Source organism: Notolepis coatsorum, assembly GCF_963971535.1.
Source record: "Notolepis coatsorum genome assembly, chromosome: 4".
Classification (NCBI taxonomy): domain Eukaryota; kingdom Metazoa; phylum Chordata; class Actinopteri; order Aulopiformes; family Paralepididae; genus Notolepis; species Notolepis coatsorum.
Genome location: NC_140168.1, coordinates 72,081,953 through 72,104,189, shown reverse-complemented (window position 1 = coordinate 72,104,189; position 22,237 = coordinate 72,081,953). Strand labels below are relative to the sequence as shown.

The window sequence follows — 22,237 nt, the reverse complement described above, 5'->3', positions numbered from 1 at the left end:
AACCAGAAGACGTGTTATGAGGTCTGGTCAACCCCGTTCCTACCCGGAACGCAGATCAGCGAAGTGCAGTCACAGACACCGTAGGAAACACAGCCGCTCCTGTGTTGTCCGAACTGGGCAGCGTCACCGCCCCAACCCGCACTACAGTCCCCTGTTGATGCAACCTTGCCGTCCTGGCTCAGGGCAGGGTCGACGAAAACATCCCCTGTCAAGGATGACGTCGTGGTCAAGAGTGTAAAACATGTTAAAATCAAAGCACGTTCAACAGACTAGCATCAAGCTAACGGCCGCTCCAACCGTTCGGGTGCTACTGCTTCTGCTCGCGAGACGCCGATCTAACGACGCACGCGATCAGAAGCGAGCTCACGGCGGCGCGCGAGAAGCTAAGCTACCCCGCGCCAGGCCATGGCCATAGCAGCAAGCTAACGTTACCTAGCGACCACGACATGCTAGCCCCGCAGCTAACAGCTGACTGGCTAATAGTAGGCCCCAAGCAGGCCATGCAGCGATCCAGCAGGCTAACGCAGCAGTTAACAGCTGACTGGCTAACCGTAAGCTATGAACATGTAAACAATGACATAACACTCACCCAGACAGGCCGCCGTTCTGAACCTCTCCTCACTTTTTAAGAGAAAAGAGAAAACAAGATGTCAACACCGCTTCACAACGGTGACTTTACCACATCTGACGGAATCAGCACAGTACCAACTGGCCTGTGTAGCTGACTTTGAACATGAATCTGCCGCTATCGCACATTACATGCACATATCCCCTCGTGAAGGAATACTCTCATTTGGATATGAAAGATGGGGCCTTAACACGGTGACAGAGAGAATCCACTCGTCCAGAACACACAGGGATCACCAGTGTCAATGGTCGCGGCCCACTAGTTAAAATTATAATGGTCTTCAGACCAAGGCCTTCTGTCGCCTAGGTGGCTGAACAAAGGACCCTAGCCTGGGGCCGGTTTCCATAAACTTTGTCAAGTAGCCCCCATAGCACTAACAGACAAGTGGAGCCCGCCAGCAAACACTACTCACCCAACCTGGAACGCACCGCTTCTCACAACAGCGGCATGTCCGACAGTTCAGCTGTGGCCTGACAGGTTTCACCCCAACAAACACAGCAAGGAACTGCAGTTGAGAAGCATGCAGCGGCGTGCTCCCAATACGAAAACCGGTGGAGGGTTTTTAGAATGATCATCATCTTCCAGACACTCCAGTACGAAGACAATATCGCCGTATTTTCTCGAAAATAGTGAGAGAGAAAATAAAGATATAATGTCAACGTATCCTTGTTTCCCAAAGCTGCTCCTAAACCTTTCTTCCATCATGGTGTCAAGTGTGGGGATCTACCGAGGCACTTCTTCCTTGTGGTGAAAGCGAGAAGGAGGAGAGTGGGTGGCCCCACCCCTGCTTATATGGGTAAACTGATAGGGGTGTGGTCAGACGAATATTGGGATTAAAGGTACATTGTGGTCTTTATTCAGTGCGCGTGCACGTATGCGAGATAGTGCAGAGAGCGATGCCGAGCGAGAGCGATACGATACAGAACTTGACTGTTTCAGCCAATCAGAATCAAGAAATGTGCATGCCATTGTATAAATTAAACTACCTACCAACTAAACATGCTACCTTGACCTAAACTACCTACCAACTAAACCTAATTACTACCCCAATAAACTACTTGCCAACTAAACCTACTTACTACCCTCAATAAACTACCAACCAACTAAACCTGCTTACTACCCTAAACTACCTACCAACTAAACCTGCTACTTGCTACCTTAAACTAAACTACCTACCAACTAAACCTAATTACTACCCCAATAAACTACTTACCAACTAAACCTACTTACTACCCTCAATAAACTACCTACCAACTAAACCTGCTGCTTGCTACCTTAAACTAAACTACCTACCAACTAAACCTGCTACCTTGACCTAAACTACCTACCAACTAAACCTACTCACTACCCTAAATTAAACTACCTACTGTACCAACTAAACCTGCTACCTTGATCTAAACTATCTACCAACTAAAACTGCTACTTACTGCCCTCAATAAACTACCTACCAACTAAACCTGCTACTTGCTACCTTAAACTAAACTACCTACCAACTACTAAACCTGCTACTTGCTACCCTAAACTAAACTACCTACCAACTAAACTAGGGATGCTCCATATTGGCTTTTTTACCGATACCGATATACCGATATTGTCCAACTCTAAATTTCATATACCAATATCAACCGATACCGATATATGCAGGGTTCCCCCCCCCAAAATGGAATAATTTCAGGTAATTAACATTACTTATTACATGGCGTTTTCACATTCGCCGAAATGCTTGCTTGTGATTGGTCAATAGCGCGCGTCAGCGTAGCGTGCGCAGCTGTTCGCAATCAAGCCCACTGACATCAGTGCAATCAGACACTGCCGGTGTTCTGCTGCCGGGGAAGCTGCCGGCGATGACAGGGGGCGGAGCGACGAGCGGAGCCAGAACCAGTGTCGATGTAAAATGAATTAGGTATATCGTTAGTAAGTTAGCCATGTAATAAGCAGGATAATGTATAGCTATACTCTATCATTGTCGCAAAATAATTGACCTTCACTGATGTTTAAAACACCTCGCCGAGGCGGCTCGGTATTTTAAACTCTGTCGGTCAATTATTTTGCGACAATGACCTCGTAGCTATACATTATCCCTTACATATCTCTTGTTGTGGAATTAACATTATGCATACTTTTGACAATAAATAAAATCAGAATTTGTTCTTACTTGCTTGCCTGGGTAAATAAAGGTTATAGAAATGTAAAAAAAAAAATATATATATATATATATATATATTTTTTTTTTAAACCGATACCGATATTTTCCGATATCACATTTTAATGCCAATATCGGTAGGCCGATAATATCGGACATCCCTAAACTAAACCTGATGAACAGAAATGACAGAAACTAATGTTGTAAAAGCAGCACATTGTCCTTATCATCCTTTCCTTGTGACGTTTTGATGCGAGACATAACGCCACCCAGCCTCCTCCTAACTGTTTATTTTTCTCTCCCAGCTTCGTCTTATAGACTGGGGCCTGGCAGAGTTCTACCATCCTGCTCAAGAGTACAATGTCAGAGTGGCATCACGCTACTTCAAAGGACCAGAGCTGCTGGTCGACTACCAGGTATATAATACTAGGGGTGGGAATCACCAGAGACCTCACGATACGATACTATCGCGATACTTGCGTCATGATACGATAGTATTGCGATACTAAATATATCGCGATACGCTGAGTATTGTGTAATAATTTTTTTTCTTTTTTTTATCACATTTCATTTATTACCTTTTTCTCAACTGCAAAGTAAAACTTTGTCAACATGTTTTATCTAATAAAATAAAGTTCAGTCTGTTCATCTCACTTCAATCATTTTTATTGCAGAACATGGTATTTTCTCAAGCAGACAGATGTAAACACTGTAATCTGTGTTGCATGTACCTGACCAACTGAACTGTTTGTATTACAGTCATATTCCAACTTAACTGAATGCACATGTGTGTGTGTGTGTGTGGACTACTGTACTATTACAGGTATTGAAATTAACAATGCAACTTCCTTATACAAAAAAATATATATATTTGAAAAACTAAAAATGTTTAATGAATAATTAAATATCGATACTGTATCGCCACGCAAAGTATCGCGATACTACTACGTATCGATTTTTTCCCCACCCCTATATAATACACTACTAATATACTCCTCAAAAGTACAATGTCAGAGTGGCATCACGCTACTTCAAAGGACCAGAACTGCTGCTCAGGCCATGGTATAATACTAATACCGTAATTCCTCTAATAGTAACCCCGGCTTGTATTTGTTTCAACTGTAGCGGGTACCAGGCTTGTATTAGGAGGAGGCCTGTATAAGAGGGAGGCCTATATTTCAAATTTTCAAACGGATCATAATGAATAAATCAACGTTTTGTGTCGGTTTGAACCCAGTAAAATGTACTGGGTTCATTTATTGAAACCAAGTACTGTATGAAATAGTAAACAGTGCAATTACAGGTGGTCACTGGTCATTTCAACGTTTTCAAAGTGAAATCAAGTAACTAGCTCAGTATGCAGCTCAGTATATTAGTAACCTCTACTTCCTCAGGCGCCTAAGGAAGTTCCAAGTCAGCCAGAAGATCCTTAAGAACTTCTACTCATGTACAATAGAGAGCATCTTGACCGGCAACATCACCTCCTGGTTTGGGAATAGCACTGCAAAAGACCAAAGCAGACTACAAAGAGTGACACGTTCAGCCGAACGCACAATTGGAGGGGGGCTCCCCACCCTCCAGAACATTTACTACAAGCGTTGCAAGGGGAAGGCTAAGAGAATTATTAAGGACTCGAGCCACCCGAACAACTGCCTCTTTGAACTGCTGCCGTCAGGCAAGCGATACAGGAGTCTCAAGGCGAGCACAGAAAGACTCAGAAGTAGCTTCTATCCCCAGGCCATCAGGCTGCTAAACGAACAATGAATGAACACTACACAACAACAACCACCAAACACACATAGCACACACATCCACACGCACACACTCACTTTAAACAAACACACTGTAGCACCCACTCCACACACTTTATAGCACACACCCACTTTAAACAAACACACTGTAGCACCCACTCCCCACACTTTATATTTATGGATGAAGGATTGCACTACAACTCGTACACCTTACTGTAAATTGTACCTAAAATTGTACCTCATCCCATTTCTGCTTTGCACTAGATAGTACTGTACATTAGTACACTGCATAGTATTGTGTATTGTATATTATATGGTAACTCAGAACATTGTACATATGTCTATACCGAACACTGTGACCTCATTTTCTTCTTCTAAATTCATGCTATATTATGTTATTATGTTATTGATACTATCTTGTCTAGCACAGTCTCTGGAGCGTAACAGTAAGAAGCATTTTGTATGAAAGTATTCTGTACTTCTGTATGACAACTATTAAAGAACTTGAACTTGAACTTGAACTAACCCGGCTTGTATTAGGAGGCCGGCTTATAATTGCTTAGCTCAAGAGCGCACCCGGCCATTAATAGAGACCCGGCTTGTATTTGAGACCCGGTTACTATTAGAGGAATTACGGTACATACACCCCAGAGCTACTGGTCAGGCCAATAGGCCATGGTATAATACTAATACATACACCCCAGAGCTACTGGTCAGGCCATGGTATAATACTAATACATACACCCCAGAGCTACTGGTCAGGCCATGGTATAATACTATTACATACACCCCAGAGCTACTGGTCAGGCCAATAGGCCATGGTATAATACTAATACATACACCCCAGAGCTACTGGTCAGGCCATGGTATAATACTAATTAGAGGTGGGCGTAGATAATTATTTTTAATCTAGATTAATCTATCTGCAATCCTGAAGTTAATCTAGATTAATCTAGATTAAAATGGCTCATTTGAAGTCTGCCGAAGGCATTCAAAATATGTGTGTTCTACCCAAATAATGACCAGAAGTAAGTCCTTACTTTTTCTTTCCTCCTTACGTTTCTCAGGCCAGGTGGCCCATTACACCATGAGCCCATCTCCCGTTTCCAAAATGCATTACAGACTGTTTGAAAAAGCTGTTTTGCTATGATAATTGGTAATGAAATATCAAAATAATGTACTTGTGTTTAATAAATTGTTTTACAATTTAAATCCTCTAATATTGGACGGGTCTTGTATTTACCTCAGCTTCAAAGAGCACCAGGCCTTTATTAGAGAGAGGCTTATATAAGAGGCAGGCCTTAATTAAAAAAGAATTACACATGGACATAATCCATTCTATTTTTTAATACGTACATTGTCTGTCTACATTTATTTAGACTAGCATTGGTATTTAAATATTGAGTGCAGTTGAGTAATTGTGAAACTGTGGTGGATTAATGTAATTCACACACTGAAGTTGGAACTGTCTATACTAGGTTGCGGGGCCCGCACGGACAATTTAGCGTGTGGTACCTTCCCTTCTCGACTCTACCTGAGTCCAGAGCCATAACATGCAGGCAATAGCTTTAGCTAAAGCTATCATAGCATCATGATCTGTAATGTCAACTGGACAACGCCAGCTCCGCCTGCCAACGCCATATAGATAGCGAACGTTATAACGTTTGCAAATGAAGCCAACGTCATCCAGCCGGACACATGCAATTTGAAATATGATTATAGAATATCAGGCCTAAAATGGTTATGCGATTAAAATGCGATTAATTAGATTAATTAATTACAAATCCTGTAATTAATTAGATACATTTTTTTAATCGCCTGACAGCACTAATATATATACATATATTATCTTTCAAATGCCCGAGTTCAATTTGGATTTAGTATCACCAGGCGTGCATAGAACAGATAATGAAATCTACTGTAATCTACTGTACTTTTTTATTTTCCCCACAGTGCAACCGTTTGGAAACTAATTTCAGATCTAATTGTTCCTACATGTTAACAATAGGGAAGAGAAACTTGAAAGCCTTTCAATATTTGTCAAAAACTTTACCTTTTGTGGCTTATTATCCCGAATAATAACAGTTATTGAAATAATTCATACAGAACTCTGAACCTTGAACCCCATAGAATCATCCAGGAAGTGTAGTTTTAAAAACGTTCAACGCAGAACCATATCTGTGGAACTCTGCTACAAAATGGCCGCAAAAAGACTACAATTCCCAATTCAAAATAGTTCAAAATATCCAAAATGGTCGCCATCGCGGATAGAATTTACCAAATCGAAACGTTAAATCTATCTAATGACACTTTTAACCTATTGTTAAACTAACGTATTGATGATAATATACATTCTACATGCTGTTGTGACATGTTTATGATGTTAATACTTGAATATGTTTGAAATTAAAATCGCTACTTGTATACAAAATATTGATTTATGACCAGATGTCATTTGCGGTCCGCCGATGGACCGCACGGGTGGAACAGGTTAACGGCAACATGCAGGTCTGTGACATTGAATAGAATATAAACATTTAAAAAAAGGAAAACGGACCAAATAACGTATACCGTAATTCCTCTAATAGTAACCGGTATTCAATTAAAAACAGGTCTCTATTAATGACCGGGTGCGCTGTTGAGCTAAGCAATTATAAGCCGGCCTCCTAATACAAGCCGGGTTTCATGTATATTAGAGGAATTACGGTATTTCCCTCAACGGATTTACCATAGGCAATATATTTTGTTATTGTTGTTATATGCTGGCCTGGCTGTGCAGTAAATACCATATAATGGTATGGTGTTAATGTTTACCAAGAGAGTAAGCCTACCTCAGAATTGTATAAAACGAAGTTATTATTATTATTATTATTATTATTATTATTAATAATAATAATAATAATAATATTATTATTATTATTATTATTATTATTATTATTATTATTATTATTATTATTATTATTATTATTATTATTATTATTATTATTATTATTATACCAGTATTGTGATTGCACTATTTTACTTTATTTTACTTTTTTTGACCACCTGTAATTGCACTGTTTACTACCGTATTTCATACAGTACTTGGTTTCAATAAATGAACCCAGTACATTTTACTGGGTTCAAACTGACACAAAATGTTGATTTATTCATTATGATCTGTTTGAAAATTAGAAATATAGGCCTCTCTCTTATACATGCCTCCTCCTAATACAAGCCTGGTATCCGCTACAGTTGAAACAAATACAAGCCGGGGTTACTATTAGAGGAATTAAGGTATATACGGTTGGCGTTTAACAGTTGGCGAGCAAACACATAATTATATAAACGTTGTTGGCGCAGATTGAGTTAATGTGGAGTCCAGTTTGTATGCGGCCAGTATGACCTTCTGAAATATTACTAATATACTCTGTGTGTGTGTGCGTGTGTGTGATGTAGATGTATGATTACAGTCTAGACATGTGGAGTTTAGGTTGTATGCTGGCCAGTATGATCTTCAGAAAGGAACCCTTCTTCCATGGACACGACAACTACGACCAGGTAGAGATATATACACACACACACACATACTGTACATATATACAGGTGCAGCTCAATAAATTAGAATATTGTGGAAAAGTCTATATATTTAGATGTATTGATGCAGTAATTTGTGCAAAAGGAGCCCCAAGCAAGTACTGAGTGAACATACATGGACATACTTTTCAGAAGGCTGACATTTCTATATACAACAGAAAAATACATCTATTTTAAAAATTTTATTGGTGATACAGAAGTTTGGGCTTTCATGAGCTGTAAGACATAATCATCCAAATTAAAACAAATAAAGGCTTTAAATATTTCACTTTGTGTGTAATGAATCTATAATCTACAAGAGTTTCGCTTTTTGAATTGAATTACTGAAATAAAAAAACTTTTCCACGATATTCTAATTTATCGAGCTGCACCTGTATATGTGGCAACAGTGGCTCAGGAGGTAGAGCAGTCGTACATATACACACATATATATATATACACACACACACACACACAATGGCTGAGGCCTAATTAGCTTTGGTTTAAATTGTATCTGATCTAGGGTCAGTGTTTTATCTAATGGCTAAGGCCTGGTTAGCTTTGGTTTCCCCATCACTCTTTCCACTAAGTAGCAGTAATGAAACTGGACTTTGAAGAAGTCTTTATTTGTACGACATTGCTACATCGTCATGCAGCGTACAAACGCATGCAAGATGGGCAGCACATAGGACACACACACACATTTTTATTTATTGGGTCACTGTTGAAATGTCATCTCTGCACTTGACCCATTGCGTCGTCCTTCCCCTCAAGGGCAGCCGGGAGCAGACATGGGTTGCGGTGTGGGACCACACCCAGGGACCAATCCAAGTGCTCCTGTCTGTCTTCGTCAGGGACACGACCGCATTAGTGATCTGTTCTGCATGTTTTTCCATTGTTTTCTTTTAAGGGGGAAACCCTTGCGAGCACGGGGAGAATATGCTAACTTCACACAGAAGGGCCGGGAGATACCCCACCTGGGTACCTGGCAACCCGGCAACCTGGTCCCCAAGCGGGAATTGAACCCAGGACCTTCTTGCTGTTGAATGCGACAGTGTTAACCACTACAGAAGTAAAGAGTAAAGTTCAGTGTTCCAACCACCACTCGATCTCAAATGAGGAAGAAGCAGTGTTGAAAACAGTTGAAGTTCTCTGAATTTGTCTCTAATGGCGCAGTAGCAGTGTAGAAGGTCTCACCAGTTCATAGTTTTTCTGTATCAACTGCTGCCCTCAAGTGGCCAACTGCTGTCACGACAGGGTTGGACCACAGTGATGGTTTCAGCCACATAAACATAGCTTTATGATGGAATGTTGTTACATGTCATACATGTCATCCTAAACATAGTTTTATATTTAGAACATACTGACTGAACTGTCCTGGGGCACAGGAAGAACATACTGACTGAACTGTCCTGGGACACAGGAAGAACATACTGACTGAACTGTCCTGGGACACAGGAAAAAACATACTGACTGAACTGTCCTGGGGCACAGGAAGAACATACTGACTGAACTAATGTAGTGGAAAATGTATGGTTACTATAGAGCTTGAGGGAAGGGTAGTGTCTTTACATGACTTCAATATCACAGAATTGTAGATTAATTGTAATTATGATTTTATGGTATAGTAACCATACATTTTCCACTACATTGTCCTGGGGCACAGGAAGAACATACTGACTGAACTGTCCTGGGGCACAGGAAGAACATATAAATTCTTAAAATGCCTTTTATGTTATGACTTTACAGCATTTTAGACATTTGTTGATGCTTTTAATCGTACATGGTACATCTGTAATAACGGTAATATAATCTACAACTCTTGTGTGTGTTTAGTTGGTGCGTATAGCCAAGGTGTTGGGCACAGAGGATCTGTACGACTACATCGACAAATACAACATCGAACTGGACCCGCGGTTCAATGACATACTGGGAAGGTAGGCTGACCATCTCATAAACACCAGTAAACACATCTCATAAACACCAGTAAACACATCTCATAAACACCAGTAAACACATCTCATAAGTAAGGAATAATGTATAGCTACGAGGTCATTGTCGGAAAAAAAATTGACAGAGACTGCGTTCTGGAACACAGAGGTGCAGCCGAGGTGTTCTAAACGCAGTTAAGGTCAATTATTTTGCGACAATGACCGAGTATAGCTATACATTATCCCGCTTATTACAGGGCTAACTTACTAACAATATACGTAATTCATTTTACACCATCGACAAGACGAGATCAAATGCAGACGCAGTTGTTCTGTTGCTCCTCTGTCATCGGCAGGTGTGTGGACTTGATTGCACCTGATGTAGTTAGTTTGATTGCACCTGATGTAGTGCCATATGGTAAAGCTTAGCTTTCGTGACTGCGATCAAAATACTTGATTGTGATTGGTCAATATCGCTCTGTTGCCCCTAGCAGTGGTCATTATTGCGCGTTGCCCCTAGCAGCGGTGAATTATCGAGAAATAATTGACCGCTGCTAGGGGCAACGGAGCGCTATTGACCAATCACAATCAAGCATTTTGGTGAATGTTATAATATATAATAATGTAATAAACACCAATAAACACATCTCATAAACACCAGTAAACACATCTCATAAACACCAGTAAACACATCTCATAAACACCAGTAAACACATCTCAGAATAAACACCAGTAAACACATCTCAGAATAAACACCAGTAAACACATCTCATAAACACCAGTAAACACATCTCAGAATAAACACCAGTAAACACATCTCAGAATAAACACCAGTAGACACATCTCAGAATAAACACCAGTAGACACCTCTCAGCCGTGTGTGTGTGTCCTCATGTCTCCTCCAGACATTCCCGTAAGCGATGGGAGCGCTTCGTGCACAGTGAGAACCAGCATCTAGTCAGCACCGAGGCCCTGGACTTTCTGGACAAACTGCTGCGTTACGACCACCACGCCAGGCTGACTGCTAGAGAGGCCATGGACCACCCTTACTTCTGTAAGAACACAGTGCACATACTACACTACCCACTACATCTGGTCTTTAAATCAAGTGACTGACCTCACTTAAATCTCCTTCTCTGTCTCTCTATCTGTCTCTGTCCCTATATCTCTGTCTCTCTCTCCCCCTGTCTCTCTGTTTCTCTCTCTCCGTCTTTCTCTGTCTCTGTTTCTCTCCACCTCTCTCTCCCCCTGTCTCTCTCTGTTTCTCTGTCTCTCTCTCTCTGTTTCTCTGTCTCTCTCTCTCGCTCTCTCTCTCGCTCTCTCTATCCCTCTGTCTGTCTCTCTGTCTCTGTGACAGACCCCATAGTGAAGGACCAGCCCAGGATGGGTTCTACATCAGGATTAAATCCTGGTTCGACTCCTGTCAGCTCCTCCAACATCATGACTGGTAACAGAACTGTTTACACCTCATCATTTACAACTAATATATATGATAATTACCTTATTTATATATATACATACACACACACTGTACTAACATCATGACTGGTAACGGAACTGTTTACACCTCATAATATATTATTTATAATTATATATATAATATACACCTCATAATATCTAACTTATATATACAGTATAATATACACCTCATACTATTTAACTTATATATAATATACACTTCATAATAATCACCTTATATATATATATATATCATAATGCATAACCTTATATATATAATATACACCTCATAATATATAACTAATATATATATATATAATATACACTTATATGTTACTGTACTGGGGTTTTATTTTCTCCTCTCTTTCCCTTCTCCTTTATTCTCACCTTTTTCTTCTCTCCCTCCCAACCTTGTCCTCCTCTCTCTTCTCTCCCCTCCCTTCCCTGCTGTGATATTGTATGTATTATAATGTATCCTATCTCCTCTCCCTGCTGTGATATTGTGTGTATTATAATGTATCGCCTTGTAGTTCAGTGATGGTGTTGTGGTGTTAAGCTGATGTTTATTGCAAATCAACCAATCTAACTCCTCCCCTTCTCCCCTCCTCATTCCCTCTCCTCTCCTCATTCCTCCTCTTCACTTCTCATTTACTCTCCTCTCTCCTATTCTCTCCTCTCATCTCCTCCCTCTTTCCTCTCTCTTCCTCCGTCCTCTCTTCTTTTTACTCTCCTCTTCTCTCTCCCTCTCTCCTCTTCTTTCTTCTCTCTCCTCCCTCCTCTCCTCTCTCATATTCTCTCCTCATCTCTTTCCTCTTTTTTTTTTAATCTTATCTCCTCTCTCCTCGCCTCTCCTCTCCTCCCGCTTCCCTCTCTATTCTCTTGCCTCTCTCTCCTCGCCTCTCTCTCCCCACCTCTCTTCTCTCCTCTCTCTCTTCTCTCCTCTTTTCTCTCCTTCTCTCATCTCTCCTCTCTCCTCTTTCCTGTCCTCTAGGTATTAGCTCCATGTCGTCCAGCCAGCCATTGGCTAATGTCCCCTCAGGCTCTCCTGTCATCTCTCCTCCCACCACCATCAATACACAGGTCCCTCCTGCCACTACTGGAGCCCAGCCTTGAGACGCGCACATGCACACACACACACACACACGCACACACACACACACACACGCACACGCACACGCACGCACACACATACACACACCACACATACCCACACTCCTCTACGTCCCTCTCCAGACACACACAGCTGGTTTCTGGCTTTCTGGGTTGAGATCCTACTGGTCTCTACATGTTTAAAACCTTTCAGGTGTACAAAAAAAAAAGAATCTCAGAATCATATCTTAGAATTCTACCACACTATAGCTTTCAACGGCCAGTAGCCATGCTGCCATTGTGACATCATCATTGGAATGTGCAATTCTCAAAACTATTTTAATCACGCTGGTCTGACAGTACACTTGAAAGGGTTAAAGGCCCCGTGTGTCTGGAGGGAGGGGGGGTGGAACTGACCTCAGGTCAGGGCAGAGTCTTAAATTATACTAGAGTTTGATCAACACATGGACAGGATTTTATATTGATGAGCCTCTTACAACAATCATGGATTATGCATTTCTGTTTTATATACATGCAATACACCCTATTCTAGAACATCAGTTGTTGTTGTTGGCTTTTTGTGTTTTTATTTGACAGCGTACGGACATTGGCGGTAGAATGCAAACAGTAGTAGTCAGAAAGAGAGAGGGTGGCACGCAACAGCGAATCGTGAGTCAGACTCAAACTCACAGCATTGTGAGCACACTGCGTGCGCCCTCTGCCCTACTGATCCACGGAACGTCCACTCCTCTGTAATTCAGTGTCGAAATTACTTGTTTCGTCGTCCAACTCTGGTATAATACGTGGCTCTGGGTCTGTTGGAACATCCCAGCGGAGGAACACTGATCTAGGATCAGTTCCCACACCTCTGGACTTTCTCATTTCACAATGACCTCGGAAAGCAAAGCTGACTAAATCAGGCTCCTGTTCTGAGAGGCTGGGGGGGCGAAACAGGCTGCAGTGTCTGAACTGAAGAAGCTGTTATTGCTGATGTCATTGATACGGAGGCCAGTATCGACCCAGAGTCTAAAGTAGGCAGTAGACTGCAAACCAAGAAACGACTTCATGAAACGGAACCACCGTCAAATTACCAGCACACTTTATACCAACTACGTCACGTAGACGGAGCAAGAAGACTAACCGTAGACTAACTGTTCCGTATACTACAGTTTCCCCGCTGCTTGTTAAAGGAAAGCGTATGGGTTGTGGATTAAAATATATATCTGTGTTCATTCCCTCCTCTTTCATTCCCAACCAAGGACAAGACATACGAGGCATTTGTCTCATCAAGAGTTGATGAGTTTGCAGTGGTGGAAAGTAACTAAGTATTTTTTACTCAAGTACAATTTCGAGCTACTTGTACTTTACGTTATTATTTTCATTTTAGGGATCTTTATACTTTTACTCCACTACATTTATCTGAACCCATCAGTTACTAGTTATTTTGAAGAAAAGGATTTTGCATAGAAAACACAATATATACAAAATAGAAAATGTATGAAGATTATATACTTTCACATTTGAAGCCTGTCGACTTCAAGATGATGTAACCAGAGCAGCATAACTTGACCACATACCGCTTTAACATATCCTTTAATCAGAGCAGCATAACTGGACCACATACCGCTTTAACATAACCTTTAATCAGAGCAGCATAACTGGACCACATACCGCTTTAATATAACCTTTAATCAGAGCAGCATAACTGGACCACATACCGCTTTAACATAACCTTTAATCAGAGCAGCATAACTGGACCACATACCGCTTTAACATAACCTATAGAGGTCAATGGATACACAAACGTCATGTAGAATGTGTACTTTTACTTTAGATACTTAAGTAAAAGTAGAGAAGTATTTGATATTGTACTTAAGTAGAATTTGAATGGAGGACCTTTACCAGAGTACTTATTTATGAGTTTTTCTACTTTTACTTAAGTAAAGGAACTGTGTACTTCTTCCACCACTGTGAGTTTTTTGCGAGGTGCTCCCAAAACTGACAGAGGGGACCGGGGGGGAGAGGGCGACTGTAGCAAAGTGGTACATTTATATTAAATGTTGCTTCTCACAGTGTTTTAGCCTGTATGAAACCATTATTAAGTGGTCATCATTTGTTAAATATGTCCGCTTTTATTCAATAATTTCAATCAGATTTTTTTTAATTAAATATCAATCAAGATGATTGATCTTGCTCCACTGTCTGACTGAGGATGAGAGAATATGAAACATTGTTTGCTCATCATCCAAAAAAACTTTTACATAAATTAACAATTTACGAGTAATACAAATGTTTTGGATTATTAAAAGAAAAAATGTATATACAGTTTCACAGCGTAAAATTCAGTTATTTTTGCACTGTACAGAAGATTGTTGGTCAATTCCTGTCTTACTTGTATTTCCGTACACCGACGATGGAGGTAGTTTTTCCCACTTTTCTCGAATACCATGGGTTCACAATACATCAAAGTGTAGATGGCAGAATGGGCTTTTCCCCCCGGAGAACGAGCACACAAACACACTTGTCTGGAGGAATGGAGGAGGAGCGGAGGATCGGTCTCTGCCGTGCGCTGCAGTGTACGGAACACAGTTAGTCTACGTTACTCTGGATACTCGATCACAACTCAATGTGCTTCGTTTTCTGTCACTCCATGGGGCACAAAATGATTACGAAGCAGCTATTACCAGAGCCACATCCAACTGTGGTTCATATGAGGGATTATTCATTCAAATGAAAGCAGAGGTCTGCTTCAGCAACAGAAGTTGGTAAATATATTGGTTTCACAAACGGACCCTGATATCTTGGTGCTAGGTGAAAAAATAGTATCAGTGATTCTGATGTAGCTTTAAATGGTTACAATGTGTCCAGAATATATAATATAAAATCAAGTTTCTCTGTCATGGTTCTGCACACTATCACCGTGCCAACATGCTTGGAGTTTATTGCTCTAGTCACACTGTGATATATGAGAGAAAGTTAATTACACAGACCAGCTGCACCTGTGTCAATTAACCAACACCTACTGCTGCTTCAGTGAGTCACTCCTGACTCCTCCCACATAGACACTCGAACCACACCCCTCCCACATAGACACTCGAACCACACCCCTCCTCTCACATGGACACTCAAACCACACCCCTCCTCCCACATGGACACTCGAACCACACCCCTCCCACATGGACACACCCCTCCTCCCACATAGACACTCAAACCACACCCCTCCTCCCACATGGACACTCAAACCACACCCCTCATCCCACATGGACACTCAAACCACACCCCTCCTCCCACATGGACACTCAAACCACTTACCAACCCCCCCCCCCACACAGGCCTAATCTAAAAGACCATACAAAGTAAATTATAACAATTATAATAGAAATGATAAAATTACTTCCTCTGGTGTTTTTGATTTTGGGGATAAACAATCATTGTTCAATAGCCTATGCTAGAAATGACCAATCGTTGATAAAAATGAACCCTTCAAAAAGCTTAGAATAAAAGAGATACAATCCTTGCCCTATTGGCTCTGTTTAGGGAAATTAATGGAGCCGGGTCTCTTGCTAGATGCACTGGGGGTCCATCCCATTGTTCTACATTTAGACACCTTAGAAATGAATGCACATCCTCTGTGAGAAACGGCAAATAAAAATATTATTTAGACTTAATTATTAGCGCCGACTCAAATCTTGCTAAATTTTGGAAGGCAGTGAACTCGAACAAAAACAAAACCACAATGTATCTACCCACACATGTTACATGTGGTGACTTTCTGAACAGAAAGAGATTGGCCTAACTTTTAATGAACACTTTGCTGATGCTGGTCATTTATTTGAAAAAGAATACTTTAAGATAAGAAATGCTTGCCACTGGTTTCAGAAGTATTTGTTTGAGAGACTTAAGTGTGAAGTCAGTCTGAGTTCTTGCTGATAACAAAAGGTGTTCCCCAAGGATACATTTTGGGTCCTGTCCTCTCTGTCCACTTTTTATATTAATGATATAGTCTCTTCATTGGGGGGCTGTCAAATTCTTCTTTATGCTGATGACTATTGCATATTGTAATGCTGATTCTGTACAACTAGCCATTGATAATGTGCAACTTTCCTTCAGTGCTCTACAAGATGCACTTATTATTCTTATACTGGTACTGTACCTAATGCAAACAAACCAAATTCATACTGCACTAAAGCCAGACACAATTATTATAATAGTATGCATATATCCACTGCGAAAGGAACAGAAACATTGGGAGAGTTACTGAATATGAATGTCTTTGCATCTGGCTTAATGAGAAATTTACATTTAAACAATTGACAACTTTGTCAGCAAACTGCAACAACAAATTGCCCTTTTTACATAAACAATCAGCTAGAAAGGATTGTTGAAGCAGTTTTCTTATCAGTTTTGGATTATGGGAATGTAATTTATAGAAGTGTTGCTCCTTCCACTCTTAAACCCCTAGGCGGTCTTATCATTCTGCCCTCAGATTTGTTACTGGTGATCGCTACTGTACTCATCTTTGTATCCTGTATGATGAGGTGGGCTGGGCTTCTTTGGCACAAACGAGTATTGGAAAGATACCACCTTACTATCACAATAATGCTGGATTAGAACTTTGGACTTGCTCAAATGATTGGTTTATGCTTAAGGTCCCCAGAGCATGGGCTGAATGAGTAAACTTGTTTTAGTGCTCCAAATTGTTGGAAACGATCTTTAACTAAAGATCAATACTGCCCTAACCCATGGACAGTTTAAAACCATGATCACAAACCATCCTGCTTCAATGTGTAACTGTTTTAATCTATCTTTCTTTATCTTCATCTGCGTTTGTCTTATTTATTTTAACTTGTCTGTACACTCAACGTCATTGTAAATGAGGGCAACCTCAATGGTTCTTCGACTTTTAAATAAAGGTTTGAATGAATGTAAACATAGCAACAGGCTAAAAGACAGCACCACCTTTAGTCACTTTTTAAAAGTAATATCGACTAATGAATCAAATGAGCCCCAGTTGGTTTGAAAGATCAGCTAATAACTTAGCTAAAAACAGTCTTTTTGTTAGTTTCTTATTCGAAACACGTCTTTTTGTTAAAAGCTGTTTCGTCATGAGTATACTGGCGCCTTAAAGCGGACCGTCACTACTTCTGCCTCTTATTATATTTTTTATTTGAGATCTTGTATTCCTGTAGACGAACCAACAGCATAGTGGACTTAATGTCAGTTCACTCTCGAGGTACAGTGGTTGTGCCTGTATGTGCTCTGGGTCTGGGTTCAGGCCCGGGAGACGGGAGTAGAACCCATCCTGGTACACCAACCGTTTTATGTTGATTATATTAAGAAATGAAGTCGACATGAGAAGAAAAGATATTGGGTTCCCTTTTCCTTGTTTCTGTACATTAATCTATGCAGGCCCCGCCTGTGGGAATGATCACCTGTAGCTGCGTTCTCTTTCATGACTGTCTAGAAATGCAACTACACTGTAGAGATGAAACAAAATGGATAATAAAATTTATTTTATATGTCCCTAAACATATAACATATGGACTGGTTTGTTCTTTGAAGAGTGGGTTCCTTTGTTTTTATTACACATGGAATAAAGAGTGCACACCCAAAAAGGTGCGGGTCATCAGTCACAAGAATAAAATAAAAGATGTGATGACCACACACTTTCCTGCTGTTATTAGACTCTTACCTCCATGTTATAATATTTATTAGACTGTTACCATGTTACAATATATATTAGACTGTTGACATCTTAAAATATTTATTAGACTGTTACCATGTTAAGATAGTTATTAGACTTACCATGTTACAATATATATTACTGTTGACATCTTAAAATATATATTACTGTTACCATGTCACCGGTAGCCTAGGCATTGTCCAACTAACACCTCTCCCGAACCCGTCACTCCGCTTCCATTCATTGTGCTAAGCTAGGCTAACATGCAGCCAGATAGCTTTCTACTGAACGCAGAGAGGAAACTGGTATATATCTTCTTGTCTCTCCCTGGAGAAGATAAGCTAATTTCCCAAAATGTTGGCGTGTTCTTTTAAGCTGAACACCAGATTTTAGTGATGATGTCATCAAGAGATAAATCCTGGAGCTGCTCCATAGACAGTGAATAATAGAACATCTCCTAGGACACTATGATGGTAACCATGGTGACTTACTGAGATATGGGTACATTTATAAGCCATGCATTTAATTAAAACTTGTTTGGATGTTAATAGTTCAAACTACTTTTCTATGAGCCACAAAGTCGGCCAATAATTAATTGTCAGCGTCAGTGGACCAACTCCAGAAATTGCTTCTTGATGACATCACAAATGTTCTGATTTTCAGAGGAAGTTGTCTGTACTGTAAAGAATACTACTTAAACTGGATTTATTTTTTTACAGGAAAAACTTGTGTAATGTAAACTACACCAACTGGATATAATAATAAATCAAATTTATATAGCGCCTTTCATAGAACTCAAGGTCGCTTCACAATCAGGACAAAAAATATGGCAAGGAAAAAAAATAGGGGGGGGGGATGAGGGAAGGTAAGGGATAATGGACCTAATCTAATCTAAACTAACTGATGGGGAAAAGCCTTGGTGAAGAGGTGTGTTTTTAGAGTGGATTTGAAGGTGTCCAAGGTTGGGGTGTTGCGGATTTCGGGGGGGAGAGAGTTCCAGAGGGTAGGGGACGCCACGCTGAAGGCTCTGTCCCCAAAAGTCCGTAACCTGGTGCGAGGGATGGACCCAGATCAGAGGATCGTGGGTTCCGGGATGGAGTGTACTGGTGGAGGAGATCAGACAGGTATCGGGGGGCGAGGGCATGGAGGGATTTGTAGGTGAGGAGCAGGAGCTTGAAGGTGATGCGGAACTTGACTGGAAGCCAGTGGAGGTGAGGGTGGGGGTGATGTGCTGCCAGGGCTTGGTGTGAGTGAGAACCCTGGCAGCTGAGTTCTGAACATACTGGAGCCTGTCCAGGGCTTTGCTGGGTACCCCGAACAGGACTCCATTACAGTAGTCCAACCGGGAGGTGATGAATGAGTGGATCAGGGTCTCAGCCACAGAGTCTGAGAGTGAGGGTCGGAGACGGGAGATGTTTTTGAGGTGGTAGAAGGCAGACTTGGTGACGGATTTGATGTGGGAGTGAAATGAAAGTGTGGAGTCAAGGGTGACGCCCAGGTTACGGACTTCGAGAGACGGGGAGATGGAACAGCCGTCAACGTGGAGGACGAGATCTCCAACCTTCCCGAGCAGTGCCTTGGGGGCCACAACCATGAGCTCTGTCTTTTTGCTGTTGAGTTTCAGAAATTATGTCGTATAATTATAGGAGAAGCAGTCCTCACCTGGGCTGAATGATGTTTATGAAACTGGCTTAAAACTGAGGTCTCTTTCTCCTTGGGAATTAGGATTGCTTTACACTAAGCTCTTGGTATAACCTGTTTATCCCATACTATCAACCTCCACAAGAAACTAACTAACCATGGCATTTACCATTTACATCAGGCATACTTTTATTTTTTGATCCACTTGTTCTCCTTTTTCTATTTTTCTCCCATCCCAATTCCATTGTGCCAATTCTTCCCTCCAGTCTTGAACGTTGCTCGCATATGCCCCCCACAGGCCGGTTGTAGGGAGGATAGAAGCCTTGCATCACGTGTCCCCTCCGGTACACGAGGAGGCAGCCTGTCACATCTTTTCACCTGCCAGCGCGGACTCTCATTGGCGAGGTGTAACGTGTGGGAGGCTCACACTACCCCCGCTATTTCCTGTCTCTGCTGTGCAGGCGTCCCCAACCGACCTGTAGGAGTCGCTGTCCACAACGTCCAGATTACTACCCATCGACTTCCACCCTCTAACTGCCAATTGAGTTAGTATGACGGCTGGCCCAAGCCGGAGGCAGCACCAACAGCCGGAGTTGAACCCGGTGTCTCTTGCGTTTGTGACGAGCGCAATGTCCGCTGCGCCACCCAGCCGCCCTATCAGGCATACTTTTATAAACCCAGTAGGGGACTCCATTCGGCTCTGGGACTGAAGAAGCCTTTGCACGCCTTACCGTATACTCTATCTCTCCTAACGGTGGTATATTTGGAGGAAGGCCCATTTCTCTTCTTTCCTGTATCCGAGTAAGTCTTTCTTAAATATTCCTCTGCCTCTTGCTTTGATGCTTTGAGTTGTCCTCCCTTTCCTTGGCTCAACATTCCTTTAACAAACGTGTATGGATCCCTATAAAATACTGTCCTGACTGACTCACTCCTTCTTTCTCTTCCTCCTAAGTTCTGCCCCCCTGAGTACTGCTAATCGATTTCTTAGCTCTTCCTGCAAAACATGAATTCCCTCTCTCATCCACTTTAGCCGTCTCCTCTCCACTCATTTCTCTATTTCCTTCTGTGATTGATTGATTGATTGAAAAGTTTATTAACAGATTGCAGAATGGGTACAGTACAGTACAGCTCAATACATACAATTGTTAAGGGGATGCAGACCAGAGAAAGACTTTCGTCTTGTTTACATCAGGGTCCCCCATTTTCAATTCATCATAACATATATGACATACATGACATACAGATAGACAGTACTGCTACATCTATACATTTATGACATATCAGATTTGCAAATACAGTACTGTTTGTGATACAAAAGTGTCCAGAAAAGGAGTGTATATACATTTGGCGTAGAAACTGTACATTGGAGGAGGTTGGATGGGTGGGGTGGGGTTGGGTGAGGGCTGTACATTGGAGGTGGGGGGGGGGGGGGGGGGTTGAGTAGGGGACACACACATTTTACACTGTACATTGGAATACTGACAAAGCCTTACTTGGTAATTTACTGTACAACTAGGTTAGGACATTTGTAGGGGCCAGTTTCGAATTGCAGTCTCACGTAGGTGTTTTTTGACAGTGTTTTTGAAAGTGGGTAGTGATTCACATTCCTTTACAGCTTTAGGTAGGGCGTTCCACATTGATGTGGCATAATTGCGAAACGTGTTTAGTCCCTTGTTTGAGCCGAATCTGGGTTTTACATGATTTGTGGAGCTCCCTCTGGTGTTGTGATCGTGGTATTCACTGACCTTTGGGAAGTATTTTGACATGTACATGGGTACCTTGGTCGCGTAGTGTATCTTGTAGACCAGGCCCATTGCAAGTTGCTGTACTCTGTCATCTACTCTAAGCCATCCTAGGTTGTCAAAGTGGGCAGGGGTGAGGTGGGTTCTAGGAGTCAGGTCAAGTAGTAGTCTGACTAGCTTGTTTTGAGATGTTTGTAATTTGTTTTTTAGTGCCTTTGAGGTGCTTTGGTACCATGAGGTGCAAGCATAGTCGTAGTACCCTTGAATGAGTGCTCCTGCTAGAGTCTTCAGGGTATTCTTGTTTACCAGAGAGGAGATCCGGTACAAGAAACGCGTTCGTTGGTTGACTTTTTTTATTACATTGGATGCCATTTTGTCACAGGAAAGATTAGCCTCTAGGATGGAACCCAGGTAGGTAATTTCATCTTTCCTTGTGATAATATTGTCACCCACTGTAACCGAGAAGCCGTCGGTCTTGCTGAGTTTGTTATTTGAACCGAAGAGAATGGACTCCGTTTTGCCCATGTGTAATGATAGTTTGTTGTCGGCGAGTCATATGCAGATTTTGCCTAGTTCCGAGCTGAGGGCTTTTTCAACCTGTAACTTGTTCTTGTCA

The 22,237-nt window shown here is 41.4% G+C and overlaps 1 protein-coding gene across 4 annotated transcripts in view; it reads left to right on the top strand.

Annotated features, from left to right (window-relative positions):
* Positions 1-18,082, top strand: part of LOC311227709 (casein kinase II subunit alpha) — a 58,022-nt gene extending 39,940 nt beyond the window's left edge. For 3 of the 4 annotated variants that reach the window (XM_084313471.1, XM_084313469.1, XM_084313470.1), the window contains 6 exons: positions 3,077-3,187; positions 7,961-8,062; positions 9,914-10,014; positions 10,914-11,062; positions 11,366-11,455; positions 12,458-18,082. In XM_084313471.1, coding sequence (XP_084169597.1) covers positions 3,077-3,187; positions 7,961-8,062; positions 9,914-10,014; positions 10,914-11,062; positions 11,366-11,455; positions 12,458-12,579 — 675 coding nt within the window. In that variant the 3' untranslated portion in view covers positions 12,580-18,082. The remainder of the gene's footprint in view (positions 1-3,076; positions 3,188-7,960; positions 8,063-9,913; positions 10,015-10,913; positions 11,063-11,365; positions 11,456-12,457) is intronic. The other variant, XM_084313472.1, reaches the window with a different exon arrangement.
* Positions 18,083-22,237: the final 4,155 nt, after the last annotated feature.